The sequence below is a fragment of the Mesoplodon mirus genome (assembly GCF_964341445.2).
Source record: "Mesoplodon mirus genome assembly, chromosome: 12".
NCBI classification, from domain to species: Eukaryota; Metazoa; Chordata; class Mammalia; order Artiodactyla; family Ziphiidae; genus Mesoplodon; species Mesoplodon mirus.
This window is the reverse complement of record NC_138988.1, coordinates 6,937,933-6,959,757: the sequence shown is the minus strand read 5'-3', so window position 1 is coordinate 6,959,757 and position 21,825 is coordinate 6,937,933. Positions and strand designations below refer to the sequence as shown.

At 55.2% G+C, this 21,825-nt stretch overlaps 1 protein-coding gene across 1 annotated transcript in view; it reads right to left on the bottom strand.

Moving 5' to 3' along the window:
* Window positions 1-21,825, bottom strand: part of ATP2B2 (ATPase plasma membrane Ca2+ transporting 2) — a 205,370-nt gene that overhangs the window by 47,178 nt on the left and 136,367 nt on the right. Inside the window, exons 7-11 of the mRNA XM_082639686.1 lie at window positions 11,529-11,654; window positions 9,877-9,909; window positions 8,705-8,764; window positions 3,539-3,580; window positions 2,563-2,721 (exon numbers count right to left, since the gene is read on the bottom strand). Coding sequence (XP_082495812.1) covers window positions 2,563-2,721; window positions 3,539-3,580; window positions 8,705-8,764; window positions 9,877-9,909; window positions 11,529-11,654 — 420 coding nt within the window. The remainder of the gene's footprint in view (window positions 1-2,562; window positions 2,722-3,538; window positions 3,581-8,704; window positions 8,765-9,876; window positions 9,910-11,528; window positions 11,655-21,825) is intronic.

The following is a 21,825-nucleotide window of genomic DNA, read 5'->3' as shown; positions in this document are numbered from 1 at the left end:
CACACACACACACACACACACGAACAAGATAATTCAGATACAGATAACGCTGTCTAGAAAAACTCCAGGATGACGTGGTAGGAAGTGACATGGGCTGAAGATACGAAAACAACCCAAATGTCCATTGACAGATGAATGGATAAAGAAAATGTGGGCTCTACGTACAATGGAATATTATTCAGCTTTAAAAAGAAGGAAATCCTGCCCTTTGCAACAACATGGCTGGATCTGAAGGGCTTTATGCTCAGTAAAATAAGCCAGACACAGAAGGACTTATCTGAATAATCTAAAATAGTCAAACCCATAGAAGCAGAGAATAGAAGGGAGGTTGCCAGGGGCTGCACGGAGGGAAAGAGAGTTGTTTTTAGTGGGGAAAAAATTTCAGTTATGCAAGATAAGAAAGTTCTAGAGCTCTGCCGTATAGCATAGCGTCGATAGTTTAACAATGCGGTATTGTGCACTTCATAATTGCTTAAGAGGATCTTAAGTGTTCTTACCCAAAAAACAAAAACCGAAAAAACCCATGAAAGAACACAAGGGAATTTTTGGAGGTGGTGGATAGGTTTAGTACCTTGGTTGTGGTGACTGGTATCATGGGCATATGCATATGTGGAAACTCATCACACTTTAAACGTGTGCAACTTTTTAATATATAAATTATATCTTAATAAAACTAAAAAGAAAAAGAAAAAAAATGCGACATGGCCTGGTAGATCCAGTGGCTACTTTAGCTAGGGTGGCCAGAGAAGACTTCCTGGAGGAAGTGATATTTGAGCAGACAGAGGAACGATGAGCAGCCAGGTAGTGACCTGGGGGAAGAGTGTTCCAGGCTAAGGAAGCAGCAGGGGCTCAGGGAGGGGAAGTGACTTGCCCGAGGCCACAGGCCAGGGAGGCACTGTAGAATTAGCACCTGCAGGTGGCTACTGGCTGCTGGCAGGATCTCTCTTGCCAGCCCCGTGCGCCCAACTACCCCCATCTGCTGCACGTGCTGTACAGCTGCCGTTGAGGCTGCCCACACCTGAAGCCTCTGTCAGAGGAGGATGATGCTTGGGCAACTGGCGTCTCCTTGTCACAAAGTGCCTGGGAGTCCACCCACCCCAATTTGATGGCCAATATCCAATGGCTGAGGTGGAGGTCCAGAAGCCCAGACACCTTGCTGCAGGGCAGGTCAGACCCTGCAGAGGTACCATGCTTCCAGAGCTCCCCGTAAGATCAGGTGGAAACTGGGATTTCTCCAGACTGGCTGCCTCTGCTTCTTCCTGGCCTCTGTTGCATCCCTGACCCTTTACTGGTCTCACCTGAGAGCACCCCGCCAGATCCTGTGCCCACCCATCTCAGGTTCTGCTTTCAGGGAATTCAGCCCAGGAGAGAAGCAGAGGTGGGACTTGAACCAGAAGTGCTCGACTCTGAACTCCATGCCTGGCAGGGCTGAGTAGGGGAGGGACATGAGTGAGGACTGTGAAGGCCACGGGGTGGTTCTCGTCGCTTTGTTCCCTGCCCTCCGGAGCCACGTTTCCGTGGAGTTTTCTCCGTGGCGGGGATGGAGGAAATCCCTGGACCCATCACTGCCCCACCCGCGCCGCCAGCTGCGGAGACACAGAGCCGGCTCGATCCCTGTCTGACAGTTGCAGAGGCGGGAAGCCAAGCTCCCAGCAGCCGGGAGCTGTCATCAGGCCCCCAAGTTTAAATATAGACAGTCAAGCCTGTAATTTGCCTCTTTTCTCCGTGCTGTGGTGCCTATAATTAGAGCCGGGAGACAGCCATGGAGGAGCAGGCAGCCAGGTGGGGAGGCCTTGGCATCTGCCACATCCTTCTCCGGGAGGGGAGGCCAAGGCCGTGTCAGGGCAGCAGGGCTCACCTTGCTTCCGGGCTCGGCTTCCGGGGCAAGAGGGGCCGTCATCAGCCATCACCTGCAGCTACTAACTCAGGAAACCTGGCTTCTCTGGGCCTCAAACAAGGGGCTTCTCACCGGGCTCCTGGCACTGCCCTCCACTTCTTCAATCTTTCCTTGGCAGGGCAGCTGGGCGGTCATCATACAGCTCAACTCCATCCCTGCCCTCCCCTGCTCACACCTCTTCCAGGGATCCCACTGTCCTCAGGATAAAGCCTCCATTGCAAACTCCAGGCCCTACAGGGTCTGCCCCCTGTCCAGCCACCACACTTGCCAAGTGCTGAGCGCCTGTACAGGTAAATAATCTCCTTTACTCCTCATAGCAACCTGTGAAGTAGGGACTACGGGATCCCAAGTCCACAGACCAGGAGGCGGAGGCTCAGAGCTCAGTGATGGTACCTGCCCAAGTTCTCAGAGCTGTAGCTGGACAGGAACACAGGCAGGCTGCCCCCAGAGCCCACGCTTTTACCTTCACTCTTCTGCCTAAGTGCGAATGGAGTGCCTACTGTATAAGGACTCAGACTGGTTCTGTGGCAGAGAAGGGAGGGTCGCACGCAAGCCCTCACTTTGCAGAGGAGGTAACTGAGGCCCAGGTAGGGGCAGGGCCCTGCCTGGGGTCCCCCTGCATGCCCTGTGTCTCCCCGTACCATCTCCCGGGGCCGCGTGCTCACCCGCCTTGCCGATCTGCACAGCCAGCTTGGTGAGCTTGCCCTGCAGCACCGACTTCTCCTTCTTGTGCATGCTGGCCTTCTTCTTGTCGTCAGTGTCGCCGCCCTCGGCACTCTTGAGGGGCTGCATCTCCATGGCGGCCGCCCCGTCCTGCTGTTTGGCTGCAGGGGGCAGAGCACGCGTGCACACACACAGACACAGACACACAGACACACAGACACACACACAGGTTAGCCTGCAGGGTGGGGATGTTGGCACCCACCCAACTGCCCAGCGGAGCACGGTGAGGCCCTCACTCCCCAGCCTGGGCCCCCGCTTGGCCGGCACACAATCCCCGTGATGGGGGGTTGGTCTCTTCCTGCTGGAGACCCTGGTCCCAGGGCCATTGGCTGCCTTGGACCTGGAATTCAGGACACAGCAGGGAGTGACACGGCTCCACCCTGGATTTCCAGCAGGAGTGGACTAGGGTCCCCTCTGGGCCTGAACAAGCCCACAGACCCTTCCCCCAATGGCTCTTCAACTTCTCCACATTCAGACAAGACACAGGCTTGGGCTTTGCCCAGTTGGTCCTTGGGCCATGTTGCTGGATATTAAGTAGTCACTAGACAGAAGGGGCACAAAGGGGGCTTAAAGAGTAGAAGAGAGTGTCCTCATCCACAGGTGTCAAGCTCCTCCCCCCTTCAGCACAGGCCTGACTGGTGGGCCTGCGGCCTGACCCCTTAGCCCCTAAAGATCTCAAAGACCCAGCTCCAAGTCTTCAGCTGAATGGGCAGCATAGCTCAAAGGCTGGGGAGAAGCTGGCTTGTGGTGGCCTGTCCTCAATGGGTGATGCCTCCATTTGACCTGGCACCATACGATCACAGCTACCCCCCCCCAAAGGTGTCAGGCGCCCATAGGCATGGAAGTCTGCCTCTGCTGTGGCCCTCAGAACCGGCGGGGAGGGGCCGCAGGGACCACAGGTTAATACAAAAGGGTTACCTTTGCTCTGGCTGGCGTCCACATTGCCATCCTGCATTTTACCTATACGACAAAGAATTTTAACAGACAACAGAGAATCAGACAACACACGTTGGTCACCATGAAGACGCAACAGGGCCACAGACATTCATGTCAGATGGAGGGAGGGCCAAGCCGGCTCCGCCCTTCTGTGCAGGGACGCCGGGGAGGCCCCTGAGACAAGAGCAAAGCCGTGGTGGCTGCAGGCTCTCTCTTGATTCTCTGGGGCACAGAGAGAGCGCTTCTGGCATTATTTTGGCCCTGAGCATTTTACAGATTAACCGGAGGCCTTTGAGGGTAAAGGAACCATAGTTGGCTGGCAGGAAGCAGAAGGAGTGGGAGATCTAAGGTCCCCAGTGATTAATGTGGAATTTGGTTGGTGCCTTTTGTGGGCTGAGAGGAGGCAAAGGGAAAGATGAGAGAGAGAGAGAGAGGCAGGGAGGGAGAGAGAGAGAGAGAGAGAGAGGTTGATTCTAGAATGGGGAGGAGTTTGGTCAATGTGTTCCTTAGTTTCTGGCTCCAGGAGGGATGATTCTACTTTCTCCTTCTCCTGGTGAAGGGGTGTGAAGCCACGACATGGAGAAACCCCCGCCCAGCCTCACTGAGAGTGACTCAGGCAAACGGTGGGCAGGGGCTCCCCAGCGGTGGGCTCTGAGGTACCCACGTGTGTCCAGGGGCCTGGTGGCAGTGCCCTGGCTCCCAAGGGGAAGCTGCCGACCCCTCCCGTCCACTGAGCTGTGTGCTCTGTATTCTGGGTTGACCAGCTCAGGCCACAGCAGACAGGTGAAGTCTGGCTGGTGGGATCCCCTGGGTGCTCCCAGTCCCCCACCCCAGCCCTGCCTATCAGGGACAGATGCTGCCTAGTGCTGGGTCTGGGGCTCCCCACCCCCTAATCAGGGCCATCGGGGAGTCCGCCTACCCAGTCTCAGCCCAAGGCGTGTGGCCTGCATTCACAGGATGGGAGGTATTGGTGACTGCTGCCTGGTAGCCAGACACCTGCCTTCACTTGCTGGCACTGCAGGGGTCGGGGGGCACCCTCCTGTCCCACGGGCTCACCCTGAGCTTTGCCCAATGGCTCGCCACCTCAGAAGGACTCTGAGAAGGTTGCCCCCCGCCCCGGCCATTTGCCGAGAAGGAGATTTTCACAGCTCATGTTCCAGGCACATACATGACGACCACAGTTTCATCTGGGCCTGACCACATCCCTACCGGGACGCTGCAGATCACACCCACTGACAGATGAAAAACTGTGGCTCAGGGAGGGACACTCAGCAGGGTCTCTGCCAGGTCTCAGCTGGTAAATGGAGAGCTGGCCCCAAAGTACATGCACATTTCTGCCCCCATCAGGGAGAATGCAGCCACCCCCAGTCCCCTGAGACAGGGGGAGGGCAGGTGTTGAGGCAGCACTGGTGGGACGGGGCTCCTGAAGCTGCTGTTTCGAAACCAACTAGCCGTGTGGCTCCACCTCTCCCAGCCTCGCTTCCATCTCTGGAACAAGGGGTGGCCACGTCGCCTCCCCGGAGCTCCTAAAAGTTGCCTTAGCGATAACCACTCGCCCAGCAGCCTTTGGCAGTTTGCAAGTGTCTCCAATCTTGGCAGTTTTCCTGATACCCTGCAAGGTGGGGCGGGAGGGGTTTTCATCACTCTTATTTTACAGATGAGGAAACTGGGGCCGAGGGAGGTTCAGAGGCAGCTGTCATTTATAGAGCATCCTGATGACCGTCCTGAGGCTGCGTGAGGAGTTCAATAAACACGGTCATCCCCACCACCATATCCGTTATAGGTGACTCGGAGGGGAGAAGTGGCTTCCTGGATGCCAGCCCCGCACCATCACTCCAAGGTCAGTGCAGGGCTGTTCCCACTGCCTCTCCCAGCAAAGGGTCAGTGACCCACCCTGGGGTTTAAAGAGAAAGGTCCCCGTTGCTCTATTGTAAAATTCTTTCTACTGGATTAGAAACAAAACAGAAGAAGGCATTTTGGAACCAATAGGAATTAACTACAATAATTATTTTTATTTTTAAAAATAACTTTACTAACTGGGCTAAAGGGCACCAGAGGACTCCTCTTCAATAGTCTGGTGTCAGATGGCACATAGGGGCCTTTATCTGCATTGCATATTATCAGATGCAATAGCCCACATGTGCCCATCAACCAAGCTAGCAATTTCCTCTTTTATTTCCACAGTGACCACATGGCCAGAAAAATAATCAACAATGCATATGTTTGAGGGAGGGAGCCATATCCTGGGGGTGCTTTGGTGCAGATGGCCTGGTTTCTCAGAAGCAAGCGACTCATCTGGGGTTCTCCTTACCCAGATGGGTACTAGCCTGGCCCTGGAACTGTGGTGGGACGTTGCTCTGGTCCCCCATGGGACATGGAAGATGGGCTGTGATTCAGGGGAGCTGAGATGGAGGACAGGACCCAAGATGGGGAACCGAGGTGGAGACCTGGAGGCCCCTCTACATCAGATGCTAGATGCAGCTTTGCCAAATGGGTGTGTCCTCTCCATGCACTGTGAGGGTCATGGGTGCAGAAAGCTTTGATGTGGAAGGTCCACGGTGAGAAGACCCGATAAACCAGCTTAGGGGAGACAGGTCCTAAATAGGAGACCTGGGAGGTGTCACTTCCCTTCCTTGTGTCTCTGTTTTTCTCTCTCTGTGAAAAACAACACTTTCAACCAATGTGATGCTTATGAAAAGCACTGCAAAGTACCTTGTTAATGTCCAGAGTTAAGAGTGATGTATAATTAATCATGATGTATTCTATAGTGATATATTAATAAATATAAAAGAAATAATAAAATAAAAATGGCAATTATAATGCCTCCAAAATGAATGGAACACCCCTACCTTTCAGTTGGGAGGGGCTTGGGGGAGTGGAGTGAGGGGGGCATCCTGCCACCTGAGTGTGCTTTCCACATCCAGGTCATCCTGATTTGGCTCAGACGAAGGAGGGGAAAGGAACAGTTAATTCTCTCACTCACCAAGGCTCAGCTTAGCACCCCTCAGCCTTCACTGCACTCTGCCTGGAGCCTGGAAAGCACGTTAGGATGCAGGTTCTCATTCAGCAGGTCTGGGTGGGGCCTGAGATTCTGCATTTCTACCAAACTCCTGGGAGATGCCCAGGCTTCTGGTCCTCCGACCACAATTCGAGTAGCAACAGCTTAGAGTATTGGTTCCCAAGTATAGTTTGGGGGCCTACCAATCCCATGACATTCAGCCAGGAAAGGTCCCACAGCCAAATCAGCCTGGGAAACCCTGTGTGGCTCTGTAACTCTCCACCACACACAGCACAATCAAGGCTGTCCCTCTGCAACAAGGAAGAAACCAATTTTACCCAGTGGGTTCTTAAACACCTTTGACCACAGGATCCTTTCCTTGGGCAGGGGCGTTGGTGGTGGGGAAGACTTCTTAACATCCTTGTGAAGTTTACAAGACATCAGCAAGAGTGGCACACTCTTTAGAGCCAGGTAGGCCTGGGTTCACATCCGTGCTTTGCTACTTTCTAGCTCTGTGATGTTGGACTAGTGTCTTGATCTCCCTGAGGCTCAGTTTCCTCATCTTTAAAGTGGGGACAAAAAACTCTGAATCATAGGGTTATTGTGAGGATTCAGTGAGATGCTTGCAAAGTGCCTGGTGCACAGGAGGTGGTTAAGGACTGACAGTTCCTCATCTTTTCCAGCAGTTCTTCTTGGGACACTTGGAGTCTTCTGCTACAGTTGCAAGTGAGGCTGCCCCTTTTTTGGGACCCACCAGTCTGGATGCGGTCTATATGTTCCCCGAGCCCAGCAGGCTTGTCGTCCTGGGGGAAGCAGGATGCCACTTCCTATTTCCTCCCTGCCACCCCCCAGCCCCCCACGTGGGTTTGCCTACATTGGTTCTTCCTGTTATCTCTCGCCACCCCTCCCTCACACACGACACCTCCCACACCCCAGGCTGTCCTGATTTCTCCTCCTGTGCCTGAAATAGACCCATACCCGAATTAGCCCTTCTTGGTGAGGCCCTGCTCACAGAGCAGTCTTGCCCAGCCCCTGACATCTACGGGGTGTGTGTGTGTGTGCTTCCATCTTTGGTCACTTTGATTCTGGGTGGCTCAGCCAGAGGTCTAGGGCAGGGGATGGGAGGATGAGGTGGGACCAGAGCTCCATGTTTTCCAGGAGTGGTGAAGAGTAAATGATCTAATGGATGAGAAACCCACAGCCAGAGATGCCTGGGATGCGTGACGCTGGAAAAAAGAAGACTTTCCCTCCCCTTCAGTTCTCCAGGGCAATGGTTTCACGACCAAGCCCTAACAGCTCCCAGGAGCAGTCTGGGTGACTTTGTGTCACCTAATTTGGGTACGGGGACGTATCTGAGAAGATGGGAGGGTGCAGAGATAAGAAACCTTGGAGGCAGATGAATGGAATTCCTTCCTGCCTGTGCGTCAGGAGGTTAAGATGCAGCTCCCAGGTACAGTGGCAGCCCCCTGCCCCCACCGCTCATCCCCGAGGAGGCCAGTAAGAATGCAGAGACTCAGAACAAACGCTCCAGCACAGGCAACAGCAAGAAACACCAGTCCACATCCCAGGGGCAGCACTAGGCCCGAGCCCAAGCGAACCCCCGGCCCGCTCACTCCGTGGGAGAGAAGAGAAAGAACGTCTACTAGTGGTTCAGCCATGCTACGGGGTGGGGCCCAGGAGCTGAGCTCTGGCCTGGGTCCCCCTGCCTCGAGGGGACTGTCGAGTCGAGGACCGGAGCCTCCAGTGGGGACCCAGACGCCAGCTTCAGCCTAGGTCCTGACCCCGGGCCTTCTTCCCAAAGCCGGGGCCAGGAACGGGCTTAGGAGAGGGCCACGCCGGGTGGGACACTGCTTCTTGGGGGCCAGATCTGAAGCCAAGGTCATGGCCCTCTTCCGGGCTTCACCGGGGGTCAAGGGCCCAACAGGAGCCAGTGCCATCGTGGCAGCCATGAGTGGGGGCAGAGCTGGATCCCCGGTGGTGGCTTCTCTCTTAAGCACCTGCCCCGTGTGAGAGGACGACCGTCCCCTTGCTGCCCATGCGCATCCAAGTCTGTGCCGTCCAGACTAGGGAGAGGCAAGCCCAGAGTTGAGGGTGCGGGAGACGCCCATCCAACCGAGACCGAGAGCTCGCCCTGGGAGTGGGAGACGTACCATTGACTAGGCTGGTATTTGCATTATCTGCAGCATTTGAACCTGCCGCACCATCGGCCGCTGCGGGGGTGGGAGGGATGGAAAATGCAGTGTGTCACAATGGAGAAAAGCAACAACGCAGGACAGCAACAACAATCGACATGAACCAACTTGTGGGAAATAAGATGACTACATTCTTAAAAAACATCTCCGTTGGAGATCAAGAAACTCAGATTTGGGGGTGGAGGTGAAATGTTCCCACAGAGATGCCACAGAAGTCAGGGGGAAAAACTCAGACGTGGAGGGTCTTTGAAATAAAATATGGAGGATGGTCGGTGTGGTTGCGTGGGGTGGCACTGTTGGTGGTGAGGTCTGGACTGAGGCACCCCGTTGGCCCAAGCAATCAGGCGGGTGCCTTTCAGAGAGGGTTCTGTGAGAGGGTCTGGCTGACCATCAGGGCCAGAGGTGCTCATGGCCAGGAGTCGATTCAAAATATTCAGCGAGCAGTGCAGTGCGGGCACTGGCCATTCTGAAGGGGTGCTTGCTATGACCATTGCTGTGTCCCGGAAGAACATCCGTCCATGGCAGTGACTTAGGATTCATGCCCTTGACTCAGGCTACTGCCCATGGCCAACTCCTCCTTCCCTGTCACTCAAAAGATTGCCTTGGTGACCCCTAGAGGAGATGCCCCACCATTTAAAAGGTGACATCAAGCATGTGGTATTTTGTGCATGAGACAGAGAAAGTACTAGCGAGTTTTCCTTAATTTAGGAATCAAAAATGATAGGATGTGCTCCAATTCACTCTTGCTGCTTTTTCTTGGGGTGGGGAAACGGGTTCTGCGGGAAGGAGAGGGAAGAGATGCCGGGTAAGGTGGCTGTGCTGTGAGGTGAGGGGGAGGTGGGACGGGCTCTGTGGGGTCACGGGGTGCTGAGTGGGCTGAGGGCGTGAGGAGGTGGTGGTGGTGCCATCTGCACTGAAAGCCCTGGAAGGGCAGGTAGGCAGACCGGGGTGCTGGCCGGTCCCGTGGGGCTGGCAGTGCACGGGGGCACAGTGGAGGTCTGGTGGGGCAGAGCCCCCAGCAGTCAGGTACCCCCTTTAGCTGTGTGCTGGGGATCTAGAGCCAGGGCTCAGGGTCAATGGCTGCTGCTATTTCTAAAACCCCATCTACCCTGAGGGGTGTCTTACTGTACCTGGTAGCTGAAGGCCATCCCCCTTCTTCACACCTGTGTGATGATTTTTGAGACATGTTAATGAAGGAGAAGCACATACAGCCTTTTGTGTGTGCACGCGCACACACACACGCACACGCGCACACACACACCGGTACGCCTGGGGTCATCCTGAAACGGGAGGCTCTAAGCAATGTCCCTGGTGGAGGTGATGGAATGGAAGTGCCGAGGGGGTCCAGCCTGGCTGTGCTGCTCGTGGGGGCCTGAGGGGCTGGGCTGCCCTCCCAGATTCCTCTGTCACGTCCCCTGCACATCCCACCTCTTCCTTCTACACTGATGTCCCCATCCCGTTGGAGCGCAGGTAAACGTTCAGCAAGGGACTCTGACCTGTGCTTTGGGGCAGAAGAGGTCTGTTTTTTTACTGGCATTTTAAGAAACACCAGTCTGGCCCATGGGAGCTTCTGGGTACTTGTGCCCCTCACCCAGGCCCCAGTGAGGCCAAGGAAGTGGGCAAAGCTGCTGCAACCTGCCCAACTGCCCGCACCTGGGGCCACAGCTGGCCATAGCTGCTACGTCATTGTGTGGACGCTGTCCTGACATGCTCTGGGCCTCTTGGCCAAGACTTGGTCCTCAGTTTCAACCTCAGCTCTCCCAGATCACAGCTTATTTCCATTGCTCCTGCTGGTTGGGCCATCATAATCTTAGGGGTACCCCACCAGGAAATGGGTTTTGCCCGTGGGAACAAGTATCCTTTGATCATGACCCAGACTTGGTGCCTGGCTGACCTCTGAGAGCTGGAGGGAGGCTGGCTGCCCCTAAAACTGAAGGAGGGGTCATCTATTAACTCATCTCCTTCCCCTGGACTCCAGAAGGTCTGGGTATTGGGCCCCTCCTCTGGATCTTGGGGAAGGAGACAAAAGACTGCAGATGTGAGACTGGGGGGTGTCCCCGAGACCGAGTGTGAGTGTCGGGTAAGTTGTCAGCTGTTCTGGGCCAGAGGCTGGGCCTTGGATTTGGGCCTGGTCTGATGGGATTGGGGCTCATGTTTTCCAACCATCCCTCCTCTGCTCTGAGAGGCAGCTGTAGCCCAGGCCGACAACCTGCTGCACCAAGGGGAGCCCATGGAGTGAGGAATCTTGTTTGCAGGGGGAGGAGGAGACAGAAGCCAGCTGAGATGGCAGCTCTGGGGACAACGGGGAGAGGCTCACAGAAGTTGATTTGGAGGCACACATTAGGCCACCTTCCCCAGAAGACCCACCTCTGGGCAGAGTCTATACTGGGTGAGTGTGCAGCTCTGCTCAATGGAGTTGAGAATAGCGGAGGAATTCGCCCAGGTGGGGATTTCTACTCAGTATCAGGGGTGATGATGGGAACAGGTCACACTTGAGGCTGGAGACTCAAGAAAAGGCTCAGCACCCTTGGCCTGGCCCAGGGGGAAGGGGGGCCCCCCATGACATGACTGGACAAGACAGAGACTGGAACGAGACCCTGGAGATGGAACAAACAGAGCCTCCTGGCCCAAGAAGGGCCTTGGGGTTACAGGAGGCAGCTGTTGGCACAGGGTATGGACATAAAAGGCACTCAATAACTGTTTTGTCTAGTGAATGAGTCAACAACAACAAAAATGTGGCCTTAAGAGCTCCTTTTCTGGTCCACAAGGGGGTTGGGCTTACCTTTCTTGTCCTTCTTCTCTTCCTCCTCACCGCCGGCCCCCAGCAGGGTAAAGATAATGCCGGTCTGAGAGTTCACACCCACGGCGGTCACCACCATCCGTCCAGAGCCCTCCATCACATGAGTCCCTGGGGAAGGGGACAAAAGCCAAGTTACCATTGCATGGCCCAAGCCCCCTCCCCCAAGGAGCGGAAGGCACTGGGTCTCAGTTGACGCCAGGCAATTTGCCTGCTGAGGTCTTAGGGCACCACCTACAGTTAAGGTTCAAGGTGTGTGCTCAAGGTGGGTCCTTTAAAGATGATTTCACCGTGGGATAGTGCTGTGATGGGTCTGGAGCTCAAATACTGCTATACCTCAATTCTTAGGCCCCCAGAAAGCTCAGGCCTCCCACCTCCCACCTGCTCCTAGAGAATCCCTTCCTCTCTCCTCTCTCTCCCCTTCCCCCCTCCTCTCTCTCCCCTTCCCCCCTCCTCTCTCTCCCCTTCCCCCCTCCTCTCTCTCCCCTTCCCCCCTCCTCTCTCTCCCCTTCCCCCTCTCCCAGTCTTACGGGCCAAGCAGGGACCACGCTCTCTTTTCCTTAATGATATATCTAGAACCAGACCTCGTTCTGCATGCAACCAGCAAAAAAAAAAAAAAAAAAAAGCCAACTAAGCCCTGGACAGGACTGCTTAAAATGGGGTCCACCAACTTCCCAAAGATCTGGGGAAAGAATTCAGGGCTCTATGAAGTTGGATGAGAAAACAATGACCTCTTTATTTTCACAAACATCAAACTGAAATTTAGCATTTCCCCCTATTAAGAACATAGGCAATAAACCCCAGGAGTGTCAGTGGTGGCCACACCACCATTACATATGTTACAGAGATCATGGGGTTTTTTAAATATTACTTTATAGCTGTTGCAGATACTTTTTAGGCATATCCTTATTTTACACCTAAGGCAATTATCACACTGACCGCTGGATCTTGTTATTCAGTGTGCTAATAAAGAAGCACATATGTTACTACACCACACATTAATTCTTTTTTAATTACTTTAACTATTTCAATGTAATTGGCTTCCTTTGTGATCCAGTGTATTTTATGTATTTCAAAGCTTTATTCTGAATAGGGGTGGCGCATGATGACCTCAGACCTCCCCAGGGGTCTGCGGTGCAAGAAAAGTTAAGAACTCCTTTCCTAGAATTTTAGATTTTTAAAACTGGGTTCCAAAGCGTCCTGGAATTCTTTCAGGGGGCAGGAGGGGAGCCATAGGGGGCAAGGGAGGCCTTTGGTCAGAGTGGCCCCAATTTTATTCATCTTTGGGGTTTCTGTGTCAGCTTTTATTTGACAAGAGGGCACTCTGCTTAGTAAAGAATCTAGATAAATGAAGTTGGGCCTGTCAGGTGTTCATTTTTTCCGATTTTCATTTTTACCACTCTGGCTAGAAAGCTCTCTACAATGCAGCGTACAGTTTCTCCTTCAGCAGAGAACTAACAATCCAATCCTGCCTGGTGCAGGGTCTCCAGCCATCCCCAGGCCGCACAGGAAGAGCTATACCTGGTCTACCAGACAGACGGCCACGGCCACTGACCCCAGCCACTACACGGCCCTGGTGACTTGCTTCTTGAACTCCTTCTGCTGTTGAGAGATTTTCCTTCTTTCCCCTCAAGATGGATGGTCATTTCCTCCTGTTTTCAGGCTCACTTGTCACTAATGGCCTTCTCCTGGCCTCCCAATTTGCTTCAGACTTGAAGTCTAGGTGGACAAACTCATTAGAATTGTATCTAAAATAAGAATCAAGAGGTTCTGAGTCAGGGCAAGAAGCACTTTCATTAAAGCAAGGAATCTATTTTCACTTTTCAAGAGGTTTCACCCACCACTTCCTTTTCCTTCTGGGATCTGAGAGACGTCTTGAGACTGTGTGTGTGCATGTGTGTGTTTGCACACGTGCCTGTGTGCGTGTGCATGTGTGGTGTTCCAGCCTCTTGGCCTCCAGGATCTCAGGATCTTAAAGTGCTTTACAGACAGACAGATACCCTCCAGTAAGTTCCTTTGAGGTGGTAAAGGTTGGTGTGTCCATCCATGATGGGTAAACCAAGTCATGAAGGCTCCCAGAGGCAGCATGGAGCCCAGCAAGCTGTACCAGAACCTGGGTTCTCAGGTGGTGAGCTCCTCAGCTGGCTCTTTACCCATTCCCAGCCTCTTCTGTCCCCAAGCAGGGAACAGTGGGGACCACAGAAATGAGCTCGGACACTGACTTCAGGCCGATCAGCCCAGGCCTGGTGTCTTCCCATCACAGACAGACCCTGAAGCACACTTACCCCACAAGGGGCACAAACGGGGAGAACCTGGGCCCAACTATGGGACTTTGGGAACTACAATAACTTGCTGACAAAATGCTTTCTCATGCACGGTCTCAGCTTGTGTGGGAGCTGGCAGGATGGACTGTTAAATACCAGCAGTATTAGACAGAGGGGGAAACTGAGGCCCAGAGAGGTCACACGTGGGTGAGAGTGAGGTCACTGTAGATCTTTAAAGGTGAGGGTTGAACACACTTCAGTGCATTCACAGGGCGTAGATGGCAGGGACAGTAACCAGTGCTACCTTCTGTGGGACACCTACTCCGCTCCAGGCATCGTGCCCTAACCCTAACCCTAATCCTTCACACGCACTCATCTCATTAGTCCTCATACTGGCCCTCGGTCGACAGAAGAGGAAACTGAGGGAGAAGCAGCTTGCCCAGGTCACCAGCTGGTGAGGGACCAAGCCCTGGTCCGGTTTGTCACATATTGCTCTTCCCCAGGAAAAAAGGCTTCACGCTGTGATCTCAAACATGTTTGTGAAAAAGTTGGCTCTGCCTGGGTGGTGATGGAGAAGCTGTTCCCCACCTCCCCAGTCCTGGGCGGGATGGAAAAAGACACAGGGGGCCAGTTTCCACCCAAGATAATCAGACCCCAAATCACCTTCTAATCTAATCACTCCCATCTCAGCAGGGAGCTGCACTGGGAGGCCAAGGAGGAGGGAGGAAGGAGGAGGAAGCCAGGGAGGTGGCCTCTGGCTGCAACATGGGGACACGGGGACATGGGTTGAAGGCACAGCATGGCCCCCACCCAGCGTCGATGAGCCCTGGGGAGTCCTCCAGGCCCCAGCATCAGATGGTTCAGAGACGTTGGGGGCATCAAACTCCCCCTCTGGTCCTCCCTCCCTCTGTGCCCCAGCAGCACGCCCAGCCTTCGCTCTGACCATTGCCCCCCAGCTCAGACACCCCCCATAGCTCCCCAAAGTCCAAACACCTTGGTCAGCACCCCCTGGATCAGACCTCAACCTTCTTCCGGCCCTTGACCACTGATTCCCACACTGCGCCCTCTGCCCTGGGAGCAGCACAGCTCACTGGGCCCTCCTGTCCAGCCCTGCTCCCCAGCCCCATTCCCGCCTCTGCTCACATAGTTATCACCACCTGAATGCCCTTCCCCCACCTCTTCTCCAAAACCTCCTCCTCAAGGCTCAGGACAAATGCCTCTCCTCTTAGGTGACTCCCCTGACCCCAACAAAAGGACATCACCTCTCCCCTCTGGACTGCCCCCCGGGGTTTCCCCTGGGGGTGCCTCCCAGCCCGGTGTCCCCACTAGCCTGTGAGCCCCTGGAGGGCAGGTCTGAGGGCGAGTCCTCCCCTCCTGCCGCAGCGGAGGCTTGTAGCTGGGATCCAGCACTGTCCTCCCTGCTGCCCCCTTTTCTGTGTTTCCCATGGTGGACATGTATTACATTTGTAATGGAGAATCCACACACCCTCAATAAGCCATCTTTACGGTTTCACCAAGGGTCAAATTCATCCAGCCCAGCCGTCCTCCCTGGGCTGCGCCTCTCCCCCACCAGGACCTCACAGCCTGGCTGCCCTCCTGCAGGAGGAAGAACAGAGCGGACCAGGTCACCCCCAGGCTGCCACTCCCCAGCCCCAGGATCCCCTGCAGGGGACAATGTTTAACCCCAAGGGCTGCAGCTCCAGCAGTGGAACCAGAGGCATGTAAGCCATGGGTCTTTGGGTGCGGACAGAGGAGAGAACCTTTTGGGGAGGGGGGCGCTGGCTGGGCCCTGCACCAGGCTCCCAAGTCCATGGTCCCTTGGGTACCATGCTGTAGCCTTCACCTCCTTATGCTCCCATGGAGCCCCTCAGAATACACAGCATGGAGGGTGGTTGATAGAGAGGACCCTAGGCTGAGAAGGAGGGGACTGGGAACAAGTCTGGTGTCTGCTGCTGATGTGCTGTGTGACCTGAGGCCAGCCGTCTCCTCTGTGGACCTCAGTTTTGTCCTCTGTAAAATGGGGAGGTCTGGCTTAGGTCACCACCTCTCAACGGTGAAGTCTGGGCACCTTAGGTCCCAAGGAGATGAGGGCCACTCCTGGGTGGGGTAGGGCAGCCTCCATTAAAAGGCAGCATCTCGGGGAGTTCTGATGGGCCGGCAGAGGCCTGAGCAGACAAACTGGCCATGTGTCACTCCCTTCCAGGGCCACGCTTGTTCATGGGATGGACAAGTGTGGTGGCGTCCAGCTCTGTGCTGGGCTCTGGGGCCCAAGGGGCCTCTGGTGGTCCCTGCCCTCCAGGGGCTCACAGTCTAGTTAGGGTTGAGGGGAGCAGACAGGCACACACATCAGCAACAACACAGGACAACAGAGACCCAAGGGTCCCTTGGCCGGCGGGGGACACAGCCCAGGCAAAGGGGGGAGATGGGACAGTGTGAGAGCTGTGGATCAGCTGGCTGAAGCTGAGGGCTCGTGAAGGGAGGGTGGCCTGAGTGGAGAGCTGCAGGGTTGGGTGTCTCCTCGGGGTTCAGTAGGGAGCTGTCGGAAGTATTCTGGGGGGAGGGAAGAAGAGAACTAATATTTATGGAGGTTCCCCATGTACCCCGTGCTATCTGAGCCCCTTTTCCCACTCGGTGGCCATGGTCCCCGGGTGAGGTCATTATCATCACCCGCATTTCACAGGGCATTGCTGGGGCAGCCGGGTGGCTCCCGGCTCCTGTGCTCTCTCCCTTGCTGGGAAGGCTTGTGCACACAGTCAGCGGCAGAGCTGTTTGGGGACACAGCCCCGAGGAGCAAGAGGGAGGCGGGCGAGCGGTGAGGGAGCTCTGTCAGCGTCTAGCTCCCGCCCATCCGTCCGTCCATCCATCTGTGAGCCAGAAAGGAGCTCGGGCCCAGGGAACATTGTGGGCTCTCACCAACAGGACGGCCTGTCCTGCCCCACCTGAACCTTCATCTCCTGTCCCTGGAGATGACTTCTGCGGCCTCTGACCTGGCAGCTGAGTGTGGGCCAGAACTTTCCCAACTGCAGGCTCAAAGCCCATCTCTGCCTCAGACTTGCTGCAGGCCTAGTCCAGATGGCATCTCGGGGCCAAAGCCTCATGTGACGGCAAGTGGGGTGCACTGAGCCCCAGTTGGCAGAGCTAGAGGAGCCTAACTTTACAAAATGAAGCTTCTTAGCCCAGAGAGGGCAAATGGCTCAGTGAGGCTGCACAGCACGTGAGGCACAGGTAGGGGCTTAAACCCAGAGCTCCCCACTCTCCTGGTTTTGACTTCCTAAGCCTCTCTTTGGACAGGGAGAGGGGGGAGGTCAGACCTTCTAAAGGGTCTTTTCCTGGGGGTGGAGAAGGGCAGAAGGGACGGAGGCCTTCTCTGGGGATTATTACCTGCCTCTAGCACAAGCACCAAGCAAAGCCAAAGCGATTCCCAGGCCAGACGCGCTTCTGTCATCATTATTGTTATCAATGCAGTTCATAACGGTAATAACGCATGCTCACAGAGCGTTAGACAGTCGGCAAAGCGTTCCATGGCCCACAAGCCCGTGCCCCTCACAACAGCCCTGTGAGGTAGGTTTCAGCGCAGGCACAACCCCAAGCCCCTCCGCCCACCTGTGGCTTCTCTGGCTCAGAGAGGTTAAGCGATGGCCCAGGGTCACACAACCGTGAGCGGTGGAGCCGGGACTTGAACCCGTGCTCTATCCACTACACCCCGCTGCCTCTCATGGAGAAGAGGCAGGGTAGTGTAATGGAGAGAGCGCGGGCCGAGCGGCACACTGGGCCTTCCTGCGGTCACGGTGCTGTCCTAGGCTCCCTGGTGGCAGCGGCAGTGGTGGTAGGTCCAGCTCCCCGTGCCTGGCCTTCCGCTCGGCAGGCAGGGTGGGTGGCAGGCCCGAGAGAGTTTGTCGATGTCCTGGGTAACCTCATGCTGTTCATGCTCTGGTTCCAGGGGTGATGGAGGAGGGTGGGGTCCTGCAGGGGACCGAGCCAATGGGCCTGCTGGAGCCAGGGCCTGCTGCTTTTGAGGACAGTCCCCACCCTGGCCCGCTGGCCCCTGTCCCTTCCATGGCCACATCGATGGTGCCTGGTTGTTGGTTTCCCCGTGGAATTCACTATCAGGTGCTTCAAACAGGCCACGCCGCTGGGTAATGAAGTCACGGGGTCCTCGGAGGCGAGCTCGCGCGTGGGCGCTAGGAGGCTGCCGGGCTGGAGTCTCCCTCTGGCCCTGGCCTCGGTGGGGCTTTACACGCCTGCTTGGGGCCTCAGTTTCCCCAGCTGCAAATCAAGACTGCAAATCCCATGGTTCTCTAGGGATCTGTGAGTCCACTGACAGGCTGTAAGGTGACAAGTCTGGACATTTACTTCTCATAAGAGGGATTATTGCTTTCATGGGACTCTCATGGGGGTTCATGACCCAGGCAGGTTAAAAACCACTGGCCTTCCAGGAAAGGCAAAAGAATGCTGAGGACCTGCTCTGTGTCAAAGGAGGCTGAAGAGGCAGGACATCTAAATGCCACGCGGCATCCTGCGCTGGCTCCCAGCCTGGGGGACGCTGTGGGGACAGTTGGCACACGTGAATATGGATGGTATGTCGGGTATCAGTACTGCATCAATGCTTCCTGAATTGACTGCTGTGCTGTGGTTATGCACAAGGACCCCTTTTCTTGGGAGACACACCTGAAGTAGGAAGAGGCCCTGACGAAGGAGAGAGGGAGGCTCTTGAGAGCAAGGCAGGCACAATGGCAATAGCAGGTGAACCAGAGGGGAGGCCATTCAGCCGTTCATTTTACTAGTCCTGCAACTTTTCTGAAAGTTTGAAATTATATTAAAATACAAAACTAAGGAAAAAAATAGGCCGAGGTCAGAGTTTGTATTCCAGGGCCCACCCATAGGTTGTCAGACCCACACAGGCTTTTGAAAAATTGGAATTTCTTCCCAACGTCTTAAACATCGGGAGATTGACCTGAAAAGTCTGAATCTCTTGCTCCCCTTGCAGAGAGCGGACTTCGCAGCCACACGGGGGGCACGTCCACGGGCAGCAGGGGAAGCAAGTGAGTGCTTGGTTTGGCGTCCACACTCCCCCTACCTCACCCCGTGGACGTGGGGACCTGCGATTTCTGCACGTTTCTACTCTGCCTGGGCTGAAGCCACTGCAGACATGGGCCTGTGTCTGCCTGTCTGTCCTGGGCGACAAGCTCCAGGCCTTTAGGATTTCCTTTGTGCCCTCAGCTTTGGAGACATCTGAATCTTTCTGAAGGCTGGTCTGCCCCCATTTGTCAGAGGGGGAGACTGAGATCCTGATGGGCAGAGGTCATAGCGGGAGCCAATGCAGGGCTGGAACCTGGAGGTTCTGCCTCCAAAGGCTGTGTTCATTCCACACCACACAGCATCTCACACGTGCACCATTCACAGAGGACAGTCACATCTGTCCAGGCATGTGGTCCCCACAACAGCCCTGTGGAGTAGGCAGGGGGGAAGGGCTCCTCACTGGCTCACTGCACAGACACAGACGTGGAGGCTTAGAGAGGAAGGGATCTTTCCAGGGTCAAAGGTCAGGCATGGCAGGCCACCTGATCCAGAACTGAGCGTTCTTTGCCTTCCTCTAGGCTGAGCCAGTGTGCCAGATGCCATGTGGGGGTGTCTGAACTACCATGAGGACCCTGCAGGTGCCCCCAGCATGGTCCCTCTGTGTTTTCTGAGGGTCATCTGACCAGAAGGCCCAGCAAAGCCACCAGCACAGGTGAAGGGTCCGAGATGTCCGGTCATGTGAGAGTCCAAATGGCAGTTATGCAGGGTTCAGAGCACTGGGGAAGACAGCAATCCAGGGGAACCCCCCGGAGGAGGCAGGCTCGGGCAGGCTGAAGGTGGGGAGGAGCTAGATGGGGGAGAGACAGGGCCAGCCTAGAGAGGGGGAAAGGGGACACATTCAGGAAGAAGGAAGGGAGGGGAAATGGACATATAAGCTGGGGTTACTCTCCCATTTCACAAGTGAGAAAATGGAGGCTCAGAAAGGGTAAGAAGATTGTCCAAGGTCTCCCAGCCAATGAAGGGCAGAGTCGGGATGTGAACCCAGGCTATTTCACTCCCAAGTCCAGGCTCCGTCCGAGGAACAGGGAAGGGAACCAGCCTACTGTGAGCACCCCTCCGGCAGGACTGTGCTAGGTAGGGGCCTCACCTACATCACACACCAGGACGTCACTGTTGTCCTCACAGGTAAACTGAGGCTCAGAGAAGTGAAGTGACATGCCCAAGGCCACACAGCAAGTTCATTTCAGAGCCCAGATCTGGCTCAGCCTGCCCAACTCTGCTCTTTCTACAACGCAGCGCAGCCTCCCTCCTCACTCTGGCAGACAGTGCCTGAGCCCTAAGGTGTGCAGGGTCTGGGGTGGAGCTGGGCTGACCTCCCGACAGCCTCAGGCTCAGGCTCCCACCCTCTTGGACCAGCCAAGGATGGAAGGGGCCCATAAAAGTGAGACCTGTTAGATTTGTTTGGGTGGTGGGACTGTGGATGGTTTTGCTTTTTATTTTATTTGAGATGCTTTGCGCAGCACAAAACTCAATCAGCATGATGAGGCTGCGTCCGAATGGGCCGAGCACAGTGTGACGTCACAGGCTAATGCATGGGTCCCAGTTGGCGCAGGGCAGGGGTGGCCAGGGAAGACTTCGTGGAGGAGGTGGGACAGAGCAGATGGGCAGGAGTTAAATGTGCAATGGGGAAGGGAGAGAGCCGTGTGGGAGGAGGGAACGGTCTCAGCAGAGGCAGGGCAGAAGGAAGGAAACAAGGCGGGTCTATAGCAGAGGTGCAGGTGAGGACAGGTGTACTGAATCTGTGACTCACCGCAGGGAGAAGCACTGAATGCAGCGCCCATTCAGGGTTTTGGCCTCCTCTACAACAGATCCACCCATAGCCTGTCCAGGCCCTGCTCACACACAATCAGTGACGGGGAACTCACTACCATACAGGCAGCCTCTTTTGTTCCTAGAATGGTCCTGACTGTTACAGAATTCTTCTCTTTCCAATTAGAGTGCTTTCCATTGGGCTGACCATGCCCCTTTCTCACTGTCTTTTCCCCAGGAGCCTGGGCTAAGCCACTGCCCTCCCTCTCTGCCACGCAGCTGGGTTTCTGAATGTCAGTACTGCAGCTCACAGTCAACTTTCATTTTCTTGAGTCTAGTTCACCCTGCACTCTGGCCATCTCTGTGGGTACTGACTCTTGCTTTCTCTTTGTCAGCCTTCCTGGACTTGTGGTCTCTGTGAACTTGATGGGCATACGTTCCATACTGCCACAGGACAGAGCTTCAGGGAAGGCTGCTAGAAACCTTTCACCAGATTGCCAGCAGTTCAAGAGTCAGCACAAACTGACCGAAATCCCCTGGCCTCAGCAGAGCCTTCTCCATCTTGCCCACAAAGACACCACGGGAGACCCTGTCTCCTGTCTCCTGACATCCAGAGGCCCAGGGTCTACTCCATTTGCCTGGGCTTCCAGCCAGATGGATAGATCGAGACTAGACTGGTTGATTCCACTTCAGCTGGCCAGCCGACTTCCCAACCATCTCTGCCCTGTTGCTCTTTTCCAGAGTCTTTGCACCTGTGCCTACCTCTGTGGCTGGTTGCTCGTGCTTCAGGTCAGTGACCCTGAACGTTTTCTCTCCCCAGCCTCCTGCCAGGGAGCCATCCCTCCTCTACTTCCTCTGTCTGGAAGCTTCATCACTCATCCACTCAGGCCTAGCACCTCCCCTTGACTTCCACTGATCCTCATGACCCACCGGCCACTTCTCCCAAGGATGCTCGCCTCTCTGACAACCACTTCAGCCCAGAGGTCAGAACCAGGGCCACAGGGCGATGACCATTTACTGAGCTCTCATGTGGCTCTAAGTTCCAAGAGGGCATTTGAGGCTTTCCAGGATCACTTGGTCAGACCCCCCCGGGCCTTTGCACTCGCTATCCTTCTGCCTAGAAGGCTCTTTCTTCTCATTGTTCTGGTTTTAGCTCAAATGCAACCTCTTCAGACAGGCTTTTCCCTGAT